The sequence below is a fragment of the Nomascus leucogenys genome, chromosome 21 (assembly GCF_006542625.1).
Source record: "Nomascus leucogenys isolate Asia chromosome 21, Asia_NLE_v1, whole genome shotgun sequence".
NCBI lineage: Eukaryota > Metazoa > Chordata > Mammalia > Primates > Hylobatidae > Nomascus > Nomascus leucogenys.
The window spans coordinates 71318101-71334864 of NC_044401.1; the positions used below are offsets into that span (position 1 = coordinate 71318101).

The following is a 16764-nucleotide window of genomic DNA, read 5'->3' on the forward strand; positions in this document are numbered from 1 at the left end:
GTCCCAGCTACTCAGGTGGCTTGAGCCTGGGAGGCAGAGGTTGCAGTGAGCTGAGATTGCAGCACTGCCCTCCAGCCTGGGTGACACAGCCAGATCCTGTCTTAAATATATGTATAATAAAACTTGTGTATTATATATTCTTGTACCCTTTGTCACACAAATAATACAGTGCAAAACACACTGTTTTGTACTTTGCTATACTGTGTAACCTTGTACACATGTCATTTCACCCATGTAGGAGTATATCTGGAGGATACATTTCTCAAAGTGGAATTGCTGGGTCAAAGGAAATGGACATTTGTAATTTGGACAAATGTTGCATATTGCCCCTTCAGGGTTTGGAAAAAAAAATCTTCTCATAGTTTCTTTTAGTATATTAGTGGTCTGGATTTCTTTTTTAACGCTTCACTTTAGATCCGTTTTCACTGATATTGGCTTAATGGATACTTAGTAAGAAAAGCAAATAATTTAAAATATTAAACTCACTTATAGTGGAAATTCGAGTGCTGGTTGTCCCCATCTGTTACATCACAGGATCTAGATGCAAATAGGACATCTTGCAAAGGTTCAGCTTACACAGAGGATGAATGACATAGCAAGACCTCTGCTCCACTGTGCACCACTTTATTCGCTTCCACAGTCCTCTTGTAGTGAAGAGGCAGACCCTAAGAGCTTGATTTCTACCTTCAAGTGAATTCTTTACTTCAAAAAGAACTCAGGTTGCTGGCTGGATTTCCCTTCTGAAATATTGTAAGTTGCTTTAATATTTAAATAAAAACAAGTGGAATCCCCTGGAGTATTGGGGTATGTAGGTATGATCTGCATGAATTTGTGTATGGCAATATGATGGCATATAGGAAGATAATTAATTTTATTCCTGCAGAGATTCTGTAGTCTCTGCTAGTCTCTGGTGAACATAGCAGCTGTACTGAAATGTCAGATGGATTTGCACAGCTGACTCAAGTTGCCAAAAAGAGAGCAGCATAGTAGTTCCATAAATTGACCCCATCCAGCCAAGCCCTGCTTAATATAGATCCGGCAAGAGCTTAGCTGTGATCACTCCTAGCTGCTCAGCAAACCACTGAGGTTCCTGGGAAAAAAAAAATATCTCAAGGGTGTGTTAACTTGGGACACTTGTTAATTGGGGGACCTTCTGGAGGCTTTTTTCCTTCTTTTTAAAAATCATCTTTGATTATTCTTCTTTTCTAGTAAAATAATATTTAGAAAAAATAATGTCAGAGCACAGCAGAAATTCAGATCAAGAAGAACTTCTCGATGAGGAGATTAATGAAGATGAAATCTTGGCCAACTTGTCTGCTGAAGAACTGAAAGAACTGCAGTCGGAAATGGAGGTCATGGCCCCTGACCCCAGCCTTCCTGTGGGAATGATTCAGAAAGATCAAACTGACAAGCCACCGACAGGAAACTTCAATCATAAATCTCTTGTTGATTATATGTATTGGGAAAAGGCATCCAGGCGCATGTTGGAAGATGAACGAGTTCCTGTCACCTTTGTGAAATCCGAGGTAACCAGAGGTTTGTGTACAACCGAGAAATGGCTGCCTGGGATGGGCTGTTAGGTGTCCCTCTTGCAACTGTCATTTCTCAAGACTCCAGGGTTTGGTTCTGCTTTGTTTTTGCCGTATCTAGATTGAACCATAATATTTAATCCTACTCCAGACTGGAACTTTCTGAAACACTTACATTTATATTTTCAAGGGGAAAATGGTGTAATTTCTTGCGAATGTCTCTTTTTAAAAATTACGTCGGGTTTGCTGTGTCAGAAAGCCTGTGTTCTGTTGCCACGATACTTAGTGACTTAACTCATAACCCAGAGGCATTTGTCCTTAACTGTCTCTCCTTTTCTTTTTTATTGCAGGCCCCTTTGAGAAACTAATGACAGCTCTGTAGCCTCTCTCTCTGTGGCACATCCAAACACATGCAGTGTTTCTCACACAGTGTCAAACATTTCAGTCCCCCCGAAGTCTGGCCACACACCCTGCAATTAAACCAAGTCGAATAACCAGAAAATGTCATATATTATTACTATGTATTGGCTGTCAGTGACGACATTTAGAAATCGATGGCTCTTAAGTGGTTTTGAAGCTAGTTCTTCACTTTCTAGAATCTGAAAGCTAGAATTGTTGACGCTGCAAACATACTATGCATGAGCATAAATTTTTTTAGTGTCCACTTGAAAATGACTTCACAAAAAGAGGACAGAGATGCCTCCTAGGTAAAGTCTCTTTAGGTTATGCCTGTTGACAAAGATGCACCTTGTTAAATTACTCTAACGGTGGCTGTAATTAAGGAACGTTGTCAATTGGTTTTACAGTCAGGAGAGTTTAAACACGTACTAAGATTAAGAAAAGAAACAGCTGGATTGATCAGGTTAGCGTTCAAGGTACAATTTGCAGATTTTTTACAACTAGAGGTCAATGGATGAAAAGCCAGTTCTATGTGAATGCCAGTTTCAGGGGGTAAAAATGAGTACTTGCAACATTTTTATCCTTCCTCTGGTATAACTTAAACAGCTTGATGGTTGGCTCCCCCTTCTGGTCAAGATGAGAAATGCAGTGGTGAAGACTTCAGGTGGTTAAGGTGACTTGTCACTGTCTCTTCTGACATATGTTATGAGCACGAAATTTTTGCTCAAATGAACCTGTGTCTCAACTTGCTATACTGGCTTTTAAAATGATACCTATGAGGCACACATATTGCATAGAAAAGCATTATAATTGATGTGCAAGAACCTAATACATATTATTGATAAAAGGCCCATTTTATTTCCCAGACTAAGCAATTATTTCTCAATGTCTGCATAACTCTGTTTCATCTTACAGCTGGCCCTGGTTCCTAGGCACTTTCTTTCAAAAGAAACTGGGATAGTAAACTTGTCCCAGACAGAGTACCGTGGCAGTTTTCAAAGAACTGAAAAAATAGAATCAAAATTGAGGTTTTAAATATATATATGTACATATATATATTCAAAATCAAAATTGAGGTTTTTAAATATATATATTCCAAAATGTCAAATGTATCTAATTTTGCATACATTATGTTATGTTCTCAGAGGAAGTTCACGTACATTCTATACTAGACTAGTAGACATTGGAGGGATGTTAATTTTAGGGCAATAATTTCCTTATTCTCATATATTTATAATATCATATTTATAATATATTGGAATAATAAGGAAATTATTGCCCTAACTCAGGACTGTTGGGTACTATATGCCTATTTGGTATATACAAAATCAAAGCTTCAATGTATCAATGAACAGTTCTATGAGGTTTTCAAAACAATTTTTAACTGCTTCTGAAATTAAACACCATTAAAAAGTACAGAATATTAAAATTAATAAGGTTTCATTTTAATATTCATTTTAATTTATGAGATGGGATAACCACCCATTTTTAGCAATCAGCTATTTAAATAAGCATTATTTAAAATAGCAACCAGCTCTTTTAAATAAGCATTTTTATTATCTCCACTAGCTGATGCTCTACTTCATATTTCTTCTCTACTATGTATTCTAACCCTCATAAACCTCTCTTGTAGGAAAAGACTCCAGAAGAGCATGAAGAAATAGACAAACGTAATAAAAATATGGCCCAGTATTTAAAAGAAAAGCTCAATAATGAAATAGTTGCAAATAAAAGAGAATCAAAGGGCAGCAGCAATGTCCAAGAAACAGATGATGAAGAAGATGAAGAAGAAGATGATGATGATGACGACGAAGGAGAAGATGATGGTGAAGAGAGTGAAGAAACGAACAGAGAAGAGGAAGGCAAAGCAAAAGAACAAATTAGAAATTGTGAGAACAACTGCCAGCAGGTAACTGACAAAGCATTCAAAGAACAGAGAGACAGACCAGAAGTCCAAGAACAAAGTGAGAAAAAAATATCAAAATTAGATCCTAAGAAGTTAGCTCTAGATACCAGCTTTTTGAAGGTAAGTGCAAGGCCTTCAGGAAACCAGACAGACCTGGATGGGAGCTTGAGGAGAGCTAGGAAAAATGATCCTGACATGAAGGAACTCAACCTGAACAACATTGAAAACATCCCCAAAGAAATGTTACTGGACTTTGTCAATGCAATGAAAAAAAACAAGCACATCAAAACATTCAGTTTAGCCAATGTGGGTGCAGATGAAAATGTAGCATTTGCCTTGGCTAACATGTTGCGTGAAAATAGAAGCATCACCACTCTCAACATCGAGTCCAATTTCATCACAGGTAAAGGGATTGTGGCCATCATGAGGTGTCTCCAGTTTAATGAGACACTAACTGAGCTTCGGTTTCACAATCAGAGGCACATGTTGGGTCACCATGCTGAAATGGAAATAGCCAGGCTTTTGAAGGCAAACAACACTCTCCTGAAGATGGGCTACCATTTTGAGCTTCCGGGTCCCAGAATGGTGGTCACTAATCTGCTCACCAGGAATCAGGATAAACAAAGGCAGAAACGACGGGAAGAGCAAAAACAGCAGCAACTCAAGGAACAGAAGAAGCTGATAGCCATGTTAGAGAATGGGTTGGGGCTGCCTCCTGGGATGTGGGAGATGTTGGGAGGACCCATGCCAGATTCTAGAATGCAGGAGTTCTTCCAGCCACTGCCGCCTCGGCCTCCCAACCCCCAAAACATCTCCTTTAGTCAACGCAGTGAAATGAAAAAGCCATCGCAGGCCCCGCAGTACAGGACAGACCCTGACTCCTTCCGGGTGGTGAAGCTGAAGAGAATCCAGCGCAAATCTCGGATGCCGGAAGCCAGAGAACCACCAGAGAAAACCAACCTCAAAGATGTCATCAAAACGCTCAAGCCAGTGCCAAAAAACAGGCCACCCCCATTGGTGGAAATCACTCCCAGAGATCAGCTGCTAAACGACATTCGTCACAGCAATGTCGCCTATCTTAAACCTGTAAGTAGAAGGAGGGAGAAATGGTGACCTCCATCGTAAATGCGTCCTAACTTTATTCCCTATTTCTTTTAACTTAAGGGGATACTCACTAATTGAGACCAACTGGGGGAAGCCAATGAGCATTACCAATAGAACTAAATTACTGTTATCCCTAAGGATGTACACCTGTAGCACCCCGTATCTAGGTACGCCTATATGACTTCTGTAACAATGATATTAGCAGCTAATGTTTAGGGAGCATTTACTATAGGCTGGAGTCATTATATGAATTAACTCATGTAATCATCTTACTAACCCTAGAAGCTAGGTACTGTTTTTCTCCCCATTTAATAAAAAGGATACTGAGGCTTAGAGAATTTAATAACATGTGGAAGAGATACAGCTAAGAAGTGGTAGAGCTAACATTGAAACCCGGTTCTGAGTCTAGAGTCAAGCTTTAATTCACCTCATTCTTCTGACCTCCTCAAGTGCATATTCAAAAGAACACCATTCCAGCCACAATGGAGCTGACACTCAGAGATCCCCAGGAACCTACAGTGAGGAATAAATAAGAATGAGGCCAAGCCGGGCGCGTTGGCTCACGCCTGTAATCCCAGCCCTTTGGGAGGCCAAAGCAGGTGGATCACGAGGTCAAGAGATCGAGATCATTCTGGCCAACATGGTGAAACCCTACCTCTACTAAAAATACAAAAATTATCTGGGCATGGTGGTGGGCACCTGCAGTCCCAGCTACTCAGGAGGCTGAGGCAGGAGAGTAGCTTGAACCTGGGAGGCAGATGGTGCAGTGAGCCGAGATCGCGCCGCTGTACTCCAGCCTGGTGACAGAGTGAGACTCCATCTCAAAAAAAAAAAAAAAAAGCCAAATTGGGCCAGTTGTTTGTAGATAATTGAATGTTTCCAAAATGCATAGAAACAGTTATTTTTAGTAGATTAAGAGAGGCTGTCTGAAATTGCGTTTGTACTGCTCACTTTTTAGGCAGATAAATGTTGAACTTCAGGTTGGTGTCACCGTGAATTCATGGAGTTTTAAAATCATTACTTTCAATTTAATATTTACCATGATTCACGATTACTGCCAAGTGGAAAAGTTATTTTCCTTGCAATTTAAGTTGCAGAAATGAAGATGTTTTGGTCATTATTATGATGGCATTTATTGAGGTTGAAAGATGTGTTCAGTGGCCACAGGTGATTGATAACTATATTATTTTAAAATCTCCTGTAATGTAGCCACGAGATTATTTTGACAGAATAGTCAGTATATTATTTTGTTACAGAGATTCATGTTTTTTCAAAACATGTTGAATTTTTATGCACGCTTGCTCTTTTTCTGCTTTAAAGAGCTTGATATTCTGAAATAATTGCTAGTCTTTCACATATGTATGGTCCTTATTCCCAACTCCTAGAATGGAGAATTATCAACAGCCCATTCTTCTAAATCAAAGCTAACTTTCATCTATGGTTTAGAGAGGCTCTGATTCTTCCTGGAGCAGTGGCCAGGGTGAGAATGCTGGAGGTCAGATGAGGTCAGACAATGGTTCTTTGCCTGCCCTTGGGCACAACATCAAGACTTTCTGCACCTGCTCTTCTCTGGACAGCCAGAACTCCCCTGGGAGTGAATTGGGGTATTGTTTGAGAGAAACTAGTTCTACCACTTTTCCAGTAACTAGTCATTGGCAAAGAATATTCAAGCCACCTTGGTGGCTGTACATTCAGAAAAGAACAGTCTGAAAAGAATGATAAGACATCTTTTAAAAAAATCTGTGCTAAAGGTGGCATGTAAGTTCGGAGTAGAAGAGGGAATGAAGTTCAAAAGAGCGTCTGAACCAACTCCCTGACTTCTGAGTGCTCTACTGAGCAAATCCATTTTTCCTGGGTCAATTCCATTGTATCCATTCACTTATTTGTTAATCTAACAAATACATATGTCAGGCAGATGAGAAGGATTGGGGATATAGTGGTAAGTCAGGTTCAGTCTCGACCGCACACAGAGCTTACAGCATAGGTTTAATTTTTCAGCCCCTCTGCCTTTTACTGAACTGAGAATGCTACAGTTTTGGGTCTAGAGTCTAGAACAAAAGACATTAAAATAAATTCATGATGATAATTGCCGGAATAAAACACCCCACCAAGCACTGCATTTTTCATATTTTAATCAATTCAAAACTGCTACCAATTTTACGTGTATTTGGTGGTGGTGGTTTAAAAAAATAATTCAAGAAAAACATGCTACAAAGTGAACTCTGACATGCTTTTTGAATGACAATCTTGCATATCACCCTTGTTTTGAAATGGCTTCATTTATTCTGAAGGATTGGCAATTTCTCCTCCTTCAGTTGCCTGGCTTGGCCTGTGACAGACATCTGTTTGCATGTGTGTAAGTTACAAAATGTCACACAACTTCATCTATTTGGTCCTGGAAAACACTCAGCAAGAAAAATATGAAAATGCCTCCTTGCACTAATGAAAATTTGCTTCACTGATATCAGTTTGCTTCCCAGCACTCTGTTTCTGTGCCTTTCTGCATGTACTATAAATTTCTGCTTTAAAGCCAAAACGTAGTATAATCTTTTACAAGATATTTTAATTTTTTTCTTTTGAAGTCATTTTAGACTTACAGAAGGTCAAAAGTACTACAAAGAATTCTTGCATACCCATCTCACTTTACCACATTTGCTTACTTATCTTTCTTTAAAAGCTATTTTAAGAGGCAGTACATCTGTGTGTGTAGTATCAACAGGGCACATGACTCAATGGAGGTAATAATAGTATGAATAGCAATGATGTGTTCACACTTGGGTCTGCAGCCAACTATTGTAAAATACCATCGATTTTAAGATGCATTCTGATTTCAGAGCTGTTGAAATGTCCCGAAATACACATCTTAGACTCAAAATACAGTAAACACTATAAATGGTAATGCCACAAAATCCCAGCAGAAAGGGATAGTTTTAGCCAATCAAATGAGACAAGACAATGTTCACTTGATAGAGGTGAAATGAAGGGTTCTGGGGGTTTGGGACAGATGCCCTCCAAATCCCTGGATTTTCAAGAATGAGGTTAAAATTAAAACACAGTTTTGAAACCTTGTGGGGTTCTCTCTGTGTGTGTGTGTGTGTGTGTGTGTGTGTGTGTGTGTGTTTGTGTGTGATGTACCTAATGAGAACATTATTCAGAAACAAATTTTTTTCTTAGAAAAGTTTTGTGTGTGTGTGTGTTTGTTTTTGAGACAGGATCTCACGCTGTCACCCAGGCTGGAGTGCAGTAGCTCAATTATGGCTCACTGCAGCCTCAACCTCCAGGGCTCAAGTGATCCTCCTACCTCAAACTCCTGAGTAGCTGGGACTACAAATGCATGCCACCACACCTGGCTAATTTTTTTTTGTTTTTTAATTTGTAGGAATGAGATCTCACTATGTTGCCCAGGCTGGTCTCAAGCTCTTTAACTCAAGTGATCCTTCTGCTTCAGCCTCCCAAAGTGGTGGGATTACAGACATCAGCCACCATGCTCAACAGAACAATTTTTTTAAATTGTAATTACTGGCTGGGAGCGGTGGTTCATACCTGTAATCTCAACAGTTTGGGAGGCCAAGGCAGGAGGATTGCTTGAGCCCAGGAATAAGACCAACATGAGCAACAAAACAAAGTGAGATCCTGTTTCTACAAAACATTTTTAAAAAGTTAGCCTGGTGTGATGGCATGCACCTGTGGTACCAGCTACACAAGAGGCTGAGGCAGGAGGATCACTTGAGCCCAGGAAGTCAAGGCTGCAGTGAGCCATATTTGTGCCACTGCATTACAGCCTGGGCAACAGAGTGAGACCCTGTGTCAAAAATAAAAGTAGTTATTTTCCTTATAGATTTGGAAATACTACTTTTGTATTTGATAGAGCACATGTATTTTAAAATTCTTTTTTTGGGCTGGGTGTGGTGGCTCATGCCTGTAATCCCAGCACTTTGGGAGGTCGATCACTTGAGGCCAGGAGTCTGAGACCAACCTGGCCAATGTGGTGAAACCCTGTCTGTACTAAAAATACAAAAATATTCGAGTGTGGTGGCGCTCGCCTGTAATCCCAGCTACTTGGGAGGCTGAGGTACGAGAATCACTAGAACCCGGGAGGTGGAGGTTGCAGTGAGCCGAGATGGTGCCACTGCACTCCAGCCTGGGCGACACAGCAAGATTCTGTCTCAAAAAAAAAAAAAAAGAAAAGTTTTTTTTTTTTTTAATTCTTATTCTCTCCCTACCCCACACTTCTGGTCTGGGATACCTGAAATGAAGTTGCTGGCAAAAAATAAAGGAAAACCCATATACATGCTTTCCTCAAATGATTCTTCCTTTAAGAAATTACCCATTCAATTTGGTTTAAAAGAAATTTACTCCATGGGCCAGGTATGGAAAACTGGTAAAGCACGAGGTCAGATCTGGTAAAGCGTGAGGTAAAGCAGGCCCGCTTTATTTGGCTTGGGTATCATTGTGTAAGTTTTTCAATGTCACATGCAAAAAAATCCAGATACCTAGCACCGCTTGGAACATCAGATCTGGCCACACTGCACTTGCATGGAAACAATCAGCTGTTTCTGTGCATTGGTTTCATGCTTGAGAATGCTCATGGACCCTCTCGTTTTTCTCTTTTGCCCTTACTGCTTTGCACCTGGCATGTTTCACTCATTTACATGACTTATTTGGCTTCTGTAGAATTTTTTTAGTTTGCTCTTGTTTTTAGCTATGTTTTTAAAAATCTTTGTCTTATCTAACAAACTGAATTTATTAGATAATGACTAAATAATTTCCCTGTGAGTGAATAAAGCTGAGTCAGTATGATAGCACAAAGACATTAGGCTGGTATAGGCCTATCTATCCCTCCCTGACAAATGTGCGATACTCTTTCATCTTCAAAAATGTTGTGGTCTGCTCACTCCTACCATCTCAAATGAGTATTTGTACTTTTCACTGAGATAAAATCCCATTTGCAGCAACTGTCTAATTCACTGAGGCCAGCTGCATTTTGCATCATATCCAAGCTTCTGTGCCAATCGCACAAGATAACAATTTTAACATTCACTCAATTTCACTTCAGGCTTGCTCATGTATATCTGGACTGCTCCCATCCAGTTGGCTAAAGCCACTGGTAAACTTTCCTCCAGAAAGACTTCAGTATAATAATATCATGGGCAGCCGTAGTACATCAAAAGACTCTGTGACACATTAGGAGTTGTTATGATTACAGAATTGAAGTTTACAAACCCTTGAGCATTCATCTTCATCACTGGCCATTTCTTCTTTGCCGCATTTATGAGATCTTCTTTCTCTTTAGCCAGATTCTGTAGATTCTATCCTTTTGTAATTTTCTCCTCTTTCCCATCACATAATCGGAAATTTTCTCCTCTTTCTCTTGTCACATAATCTAGAGCAATTCCCAAATCTCCCTTTCCCTTTAGGTCACTCAGGGTTTTCTTCGCACATTCAATCTGTCCCCAAACCAAGCTGCTCATTTTTAGGCCTTGCGGTTGTTTCTATTTCCCAGTTTTCTGTCTTACCTCCATTCCGTCACGCATTCAGGTCTAAAACTCCGGGGTTACCTTTTACTCCTTTTTTTTCCTTCGACCCCTCCTCCCCCGTTTTTGGGGCCTCCAATAAAGAAACCAGGATGATCTATAAGAGCCAAGGCCAAACATAGGTCATAACTTTGGAAATGTCTCGATTCTTATAAAGGGAGCCTCCATAGGAAAAAAGCAATGTAACATTTCAAGCTCATCAAAAGCACGTATAATCCAGGAATTATATAAACCAGAATTGCTTGCCTTTAATGTGTAGTGGGAAAAAAGGTTTTTTATACACTTTTCTAAAGTCCATATAATGTTTCTCAAATGTTATTGTGGATCAAAATCACCTAAAGGGCTAAATACAGATTACTGAGTCCACTGACAGAGTCTCTGATTCAGTAGGTCTTGGATGGGGCCTAAGAATTTGCATTTCTGACAAATTCCCTGGTAATGCTGCTGCTGCTTATTCTGGGACCACATCTGACAATCACGACTCTGTGACATCTATGGTAAACCATGTCTGCTGCTATCTTCCCTGAAGGGCCTTGCTTTCTTGCCTCCATACCACCCTTTGCCTCAAATTACCTTTTCTTCTATCTCTATCTGTTAGAATCTATCCAATTTCCAAGGCTTGACTCAAATGCTCCTTCTTTCAGCAAAACATCAGGAGTACTCTGCCTGTGTATTTCCGTTACCTTTTGTCCACACCTCTTTTATAGGCCCTCCCACATTCTGCTTCAGGTTGACAGCCCTTCTGGCCACAGTGATGGAAAGACTTTGAGCCTTAGAGGATTCTGAGTTCTTCAAAGCAGGTCTTGCTCATCTCTGTCCTGGACACCCACTGAGGTGCTGGTCCAGAGCAGAAACTTAATACAGGTAGACCAAATTAAATAGCCTGTGCTGAAACCAACCTTCCCACCCGCCCCGCCTCCCAGCCTCTGAGTGTATGCACATGTGCGCAGTGTGTAATGCAGACACACACACACACAAGCACACTGGACATACTTTCTTTGAAAACTAACAAGCAAAGGGGAAAAAGGCTCCCTACCAATAACACAAGTTGATTCTCTTCTGTTTGTTTTACATTTTTATAACATGTCTAGCTATTTTTATGATTTCTACCTTTTGTATTCTGCTTAGAAATGGCCTCTTTGAACATGATTAAAATGTGTGCCTGCCTTTTCTTGCAACTTTTATAGTTTTTGGTTTTTAAAAAATATTTGATATTATGGATAGATTAAAGGGTTAATTTTTAAAGTCAGTAGAAAGCAAGAAGGCTATTTTATTATTTCTTTTCTAAATAGTTAACCAGTGATCATTTAGTGACTCATTCCTCTTTTCCCCCAGTGATCTGAACTACCAGCTTGGTCATATTTTAAATAAGTAAATATGTGTCTGGGTTTACTATGCTGGGTCAGTGCCACATTTTCTTTTTAAAATATTATTCTGGGCTGGGCATGGTGGCTCACACCTGTAATACCAGTACTTTGGGAGGCCAAGGCAAGAGGATCACTTGAGGCCAGGAGGGCCTGGCTGCATTGAGTTATCATTGCACCACCGTGCTCCAGCCTGGGCGACAGTGAGATCCTCATCTCTCTAAATAATTTAAAATTTTTTTTAATTTAGAATATTATTTTGGAACTCTTCCATGCATATATAAACAAATACAGGGAATAACTTACATAAAATGCTTCTTTTTCCATTCCATAATACAAAGAACACAGTGTTTTAATTATTTATTGCAGCTTTACAGTTATTTTAAATACCTGGCTCGTGGTTTCTCTTAACTACTGGTGCTCTCCATGGGAGAGCCCTGCCGGGTGCAGTCATACCCCTCTCTTCTCAAAGTCTGGCACAAGGGAGGTAGAGGGTCAGAAGCCATGGAAGTCCCCTTGGCTTGAAGGCTGGCAGGCAGCAGCACATCAGAGGTCCCCTCTGGTGGGCAGGATGTTGGAAAAACATTCCTAGCCAAAGATGGTGGGCCGAGAACTGGCTGCGAGAGGAGCCATAGCAGATGACCAAAATGGTTCATCACACTGACAGGTGGACACTAGCAATACAGGGAGAAACATTCCTAGTCATTGTTATACCAATGCCCAGGGGACACTGGGCATCTTCAGTGTCCTCTGGAAGGTACATACATGATGGTGAGTTACTTTCCTAAGATACAATGACACTTGAAACCCTTTAAAAACTTGCTTTGTCCTTAAGATTTTCCTGTGAGGCAGAAGTATGAAGTGGGTTTGCAGTGTTGGACTTCTGTTGTCGCTTTACAATTTTTTTTCTCTTGGGGGATGCTTTAAATATATATATATAATTTTTTTTTTTTTTTTTTGAGACGGTGTCTTTGTTGTCCAGGCTGGAGTGCAGTGGTGGGATCCCAGCTCAAGGCAACCTCCGCTTACCAGGTTCAAGCAATTCTCCTGCCTCAGCTCCCTGAGTATCTGGGATTACAGGCATGTGCCACCACGCCCAGCTAATTTTTATATTTTTAGTAAAGACAGGGTTTCACCATGTTGGCCAGGCTTGTCTTGAACTCCTGACCTCAGGAGAACCGCCCACCTCGGCCTCCCAAAGTGCTGGAATTACAGGCATCAGCCACTGCGTCCAGCCTTGTTATAAAACTCTTTTAAGAAAATCAGGTGGCTGGGTACGGTGGCTCACACCTGTAATCCCAGCACTTTGGGAGGCCAAGGTGGGCGGAGCACCTGAGGTCAGGAGCTCGTGACAAGTCTGGCCAACATGGTGAAACCCCGTCTCTACTAAAATTACAAAAATTAGCTGGGCGTGGTGGCATGCACCTGTAGTCCCAGCTACTTGGGAGGCTGAGGCAGGAGAATCGCTTGAGCCCAGGAGGCAGAGGTTGCCTTGAGCCGGGACCATGACACTCCACTCCAGCCTGGGTGACAGAGTAAGACTTTGTCTAAAAAAAATAAAAATCCCAACAAAGTGAGATGGGTCTCACTTTGTTGTTCAAGCTGGTCTCAAACTCCTGGCCTCAGGTGATTCTCTCATCTCAATCTCCTGAGTAGCCAGGATTATAGGTGCATGCCCCCTGCCTGGCTTATATTTCATGTTTAAATATTTCTGACCATCAGATTAGGAGTGTGCTTCAAAGAGGAAAGACTTGTTTTAAAAAGAACATATATTTTATATTCTTATAGTGATATTTTTACAGGCAGTATATACTAGTGAGCACTGAAATCAGGCAGATCTGGTTGAAATCCTGCTCTGCCACTTCCTAGCTATATGATCTTAGGGAAGTTAATGTCTCCTCTGAGCCATTTCTCTCCTTACAAGGCTTCTGTAGGATGTAATGAGATAGTGTTTTAAAAATAAGTGTTAGGCCAGGCGCTCATGCCTGTAATCTCAGCACTTTGAGAATCCGAGGCAGGTGACTCACTTGAGGCCAGGAGTTTGAGACCAGCCAGGCCAACATGGTGAAACCCTGTCTGTACTAAAAATACAAAAATTAGCTGGGCATCGGTGGCACATGCCTGTAATCCAAGCTACTTGGGAGGCTGAGGCAGGAGAATTGCTTGAACCCAGGAGTTGGAGGTTGCAGTGAGCCAAGATGGTGCCACTGCACTCCAGCTTGGAAGATAGACTGAGACTCTGTCGCAAAAAAAAAAAAAAAAAAAAAAAAAGTGTTAACATGGATTACTCACTTGTATAATAGCCTTGTGAATTAGATACTGTTATTACCATTTTACAGCTGAGAAAACTGTTGCCCAACACCACATAACTACTACATGCTAGTGCCAGTCTTTGAACCCAGGCCAACTTGAGCACCTGCCCTCTTATTTACATGATATATTTTGCCATGCACTCAAAGCCCTTGCAACAGTCCCTGGCATGAGTAAATGTCCAATAAATGGTGGCTGTGGTTATGATTGTTGTTTTGTCTTGACTTTGGGGGTGCTTTGGCCAGAATTTCAAACCTATTCTGTATCTTTTAAGGCATGTAAGTTTTGTAATTTTTGCTGCAAAGCTCTTAAATTTCCAGGATTAATTTCCCCTGTTTCTTCAAATGCTTAAATCGCAGGTGCAACTGCCAAAAGAACTGGCGTAAGAGGCAACAGAGTCATCTAGAAGAACAAGAAATGGAAATAGTGACTCTTGGATTACAGCATGGAGACTATGTCAGCAGCAATACTTTAGGATCCACGTGGCAGAACTGGGAACAATCCTACCATCTGATAAGGGTATTTGTAAAAGGCAGAATGTTTGGGCCATGAAGAAGTAGGGGCTGAAGAGGAAGGTGGAAGGAGATAAAATATAATATTCGGAGGCAATATTTTCTACTTGCAATCAATTTGAGTGACTTAGGTGAAATTTAGAGTCGTATTTCCAGAAGCAGAGGTTAAAAAAAAATTTTTAAACATTTGCTTTATTATTGTTTTCTTCTGGTAAATAATAAATATAACAGAAGTGTTAACTATTGTATTCCCATTTTTTTCTCCTTCCATCTCTTCTGCTGTAATTCATCACATAGTATCTTGAAGGGAACAAATAATGTTCCATCCTATGGAAATGTGAAGGATGAATTGAGCTCCTGGCCCTTCTGATGCTTTGAAATGAAAGGATTGTTCCTTAGAGCTTCTCTGCAGAATCAGTGGAGATTTTCAGTTTCCTACCCTGTCTGGCTTTCTCTCTTGGTGATTCCCTTGGTGTTTTGGAGTATTCTTTCTATGGGGGTACCTGTGAGGGGCAGAACATGGAAGCCACAGAACATGGCGAAAACTAAGTGTCACTAGGCAAAGTAATGGGAAAGTAAAGCCTGCATATATGAAAACTTCCTGGCAGCAAGTTTTCTTATATAGAGGGACAATGGGAGACAGCATGCTGTTTTTATAGAAAAAAAGTTTTACATAATATAGTTATTGACAAGCTTTTGGTTTTGGCTAAATACACACACACACACACACACACACACACTCATGTATGTTCACTCTGTAAGTCTAATTTGTTTTTATCGCTCTCAAACATATTTTAAAGGAAACTTGCTTACAGGATTAAACTTGAACTACTTATCCTATTCTTTAAGGCACTACTTTGCCTGGCCCCAATTTACTAATCCTGTCTCATCTCCCACAAATTCCGTATACTCCTTTTAATGAAACATCCTTGTGCACACCCTTATGCCTTTGCTCGCATTAACCCGTCCAAGAGACTTCCCTCCTGTTCTCCATTAATGAACGTCCTACCCAGTCTTCAACTCCCGGGTCAGGTCCTGTGTCCTCCATAAAAAACTTTCCAGACAGCTCCAATCTGTCCTTCTTCCAAGTTCCTAGAGGCCTTAATTATTCATTCTAGCCACTAGGTGCATAGAATTTGAGACTTTTGTAATAATAGAAGTAGTGTGAACCCTAGAAATTAGAAAATCAAGCTTTGGGCCAGGCGTGGTGGCTCACGCCTGTAATCCCAGCACTATGGGAGGCCGGGGAGGGCGGATCTCCAGAGATCAGGAGTTCGAGACCAGCCTGGCCAACATGGTGAAACCCCATCTCTACTAAAAATACAAAAATTAGCGGGGCATGATGGCAGGCACCTGTAATCCCAGCTACTCGGGAGGCTGAGGCAGGAGAATTGCTTGAACTGGGGAGGCAGAGGTTGCAGTGAGCCGATATCGCGTCACTGTACTCCAGCCTGGGTGACAGAGTGATACTCCATCTCAAAAAAAGAAAAATAAAAAGCTTTGGTGCCTTTTCTCTCTTTACCTGAGTAAATAATTGGCACCTGCCTTCTTTCTCCTTTTATGTTATCATAAGTGGGGTGTATCAAACCAAACAGGCTAGGGGAGAATAGGTCTAATTGGGACAAGCGTAAAAACAACACATTATTTGGAAAGACAAGCCATGGGAAAGAAATATGGTGTTTCTATTTTTTTTTTTAAGATAATTTAGTATGTACAAAAGTATCCAAATTTAAATATAGTTTTCAATGGCTGATAGTTTTGTTTTCTCACCCTTCAATATTTCTAGAAAACATCCTTGCATACAAAGCAGGAGAGCTAAGAAAGGGCTGTAACAAACAAAACTTTAAGTGCCTAGCACATACTACACCTAAGAGGCTAAACTCGGATAGGAAAAGCACTTTAAACATAATTAAAAGCTTAATGTAAATTAGTAGTTGAAATTCTAGGCCAGCACGGTGGCTCATGCCTGTAATCCCAGCACTTTAGGAGGCCGAGGTGGGTGAATCACATGAGCTCAGGAGTTCAAGACCAGCCTGACCAACATGGTGAAACCCGGTTTCTGCTAAAAAAAAAAAAAAAAAAAAAAAAAAAATTAGCTGGGCATGG

The 16764-nt window shown here is 40.6% G+C and overlaps 1 protein-coding gene across 2 annotated transcripts; it reads left to right on the forward strand.

Moving 5' to 3' along the window:
* Nucleotides 1-1026: 1026 nt before the first annotated feature.
* On the forward strand, nucleotides 1027-16738 carry LMOD3 (leiomodin 3). Of its 2 annotated transcripts, XM_012502177.2 has the most exons (4): nucleotides 1027-1115; nucleotides 1210-1526; nucleotides 3562-4920; nucleotides 14506-16738. In XM_012502177.2, exons 2-4 carry the CDS (start codon nucleotides 1233-1235, stop codon nucleotides 14530-14532), a joined length of 1680 nt encoding a protein of 559 aa, XP_012357631.2. In that variant the 5' UTR covers nucleotides 1027-1115; nucleotides 1210-1232; the 3' UTR covers nucleotides 14533-16738. The 2 variants fall into 2 exon arrangements, with proteins under 2 accessions (XP_012357631.2, XP_003264922.2); XM_003264874.3 differs by having other exon boundaries at nucleotides 1027-1526; nucleotides 14506-16719.
* The last annotated feature ends 26 nt before the right edge of the window (nucleotides 16739-16764 follow it).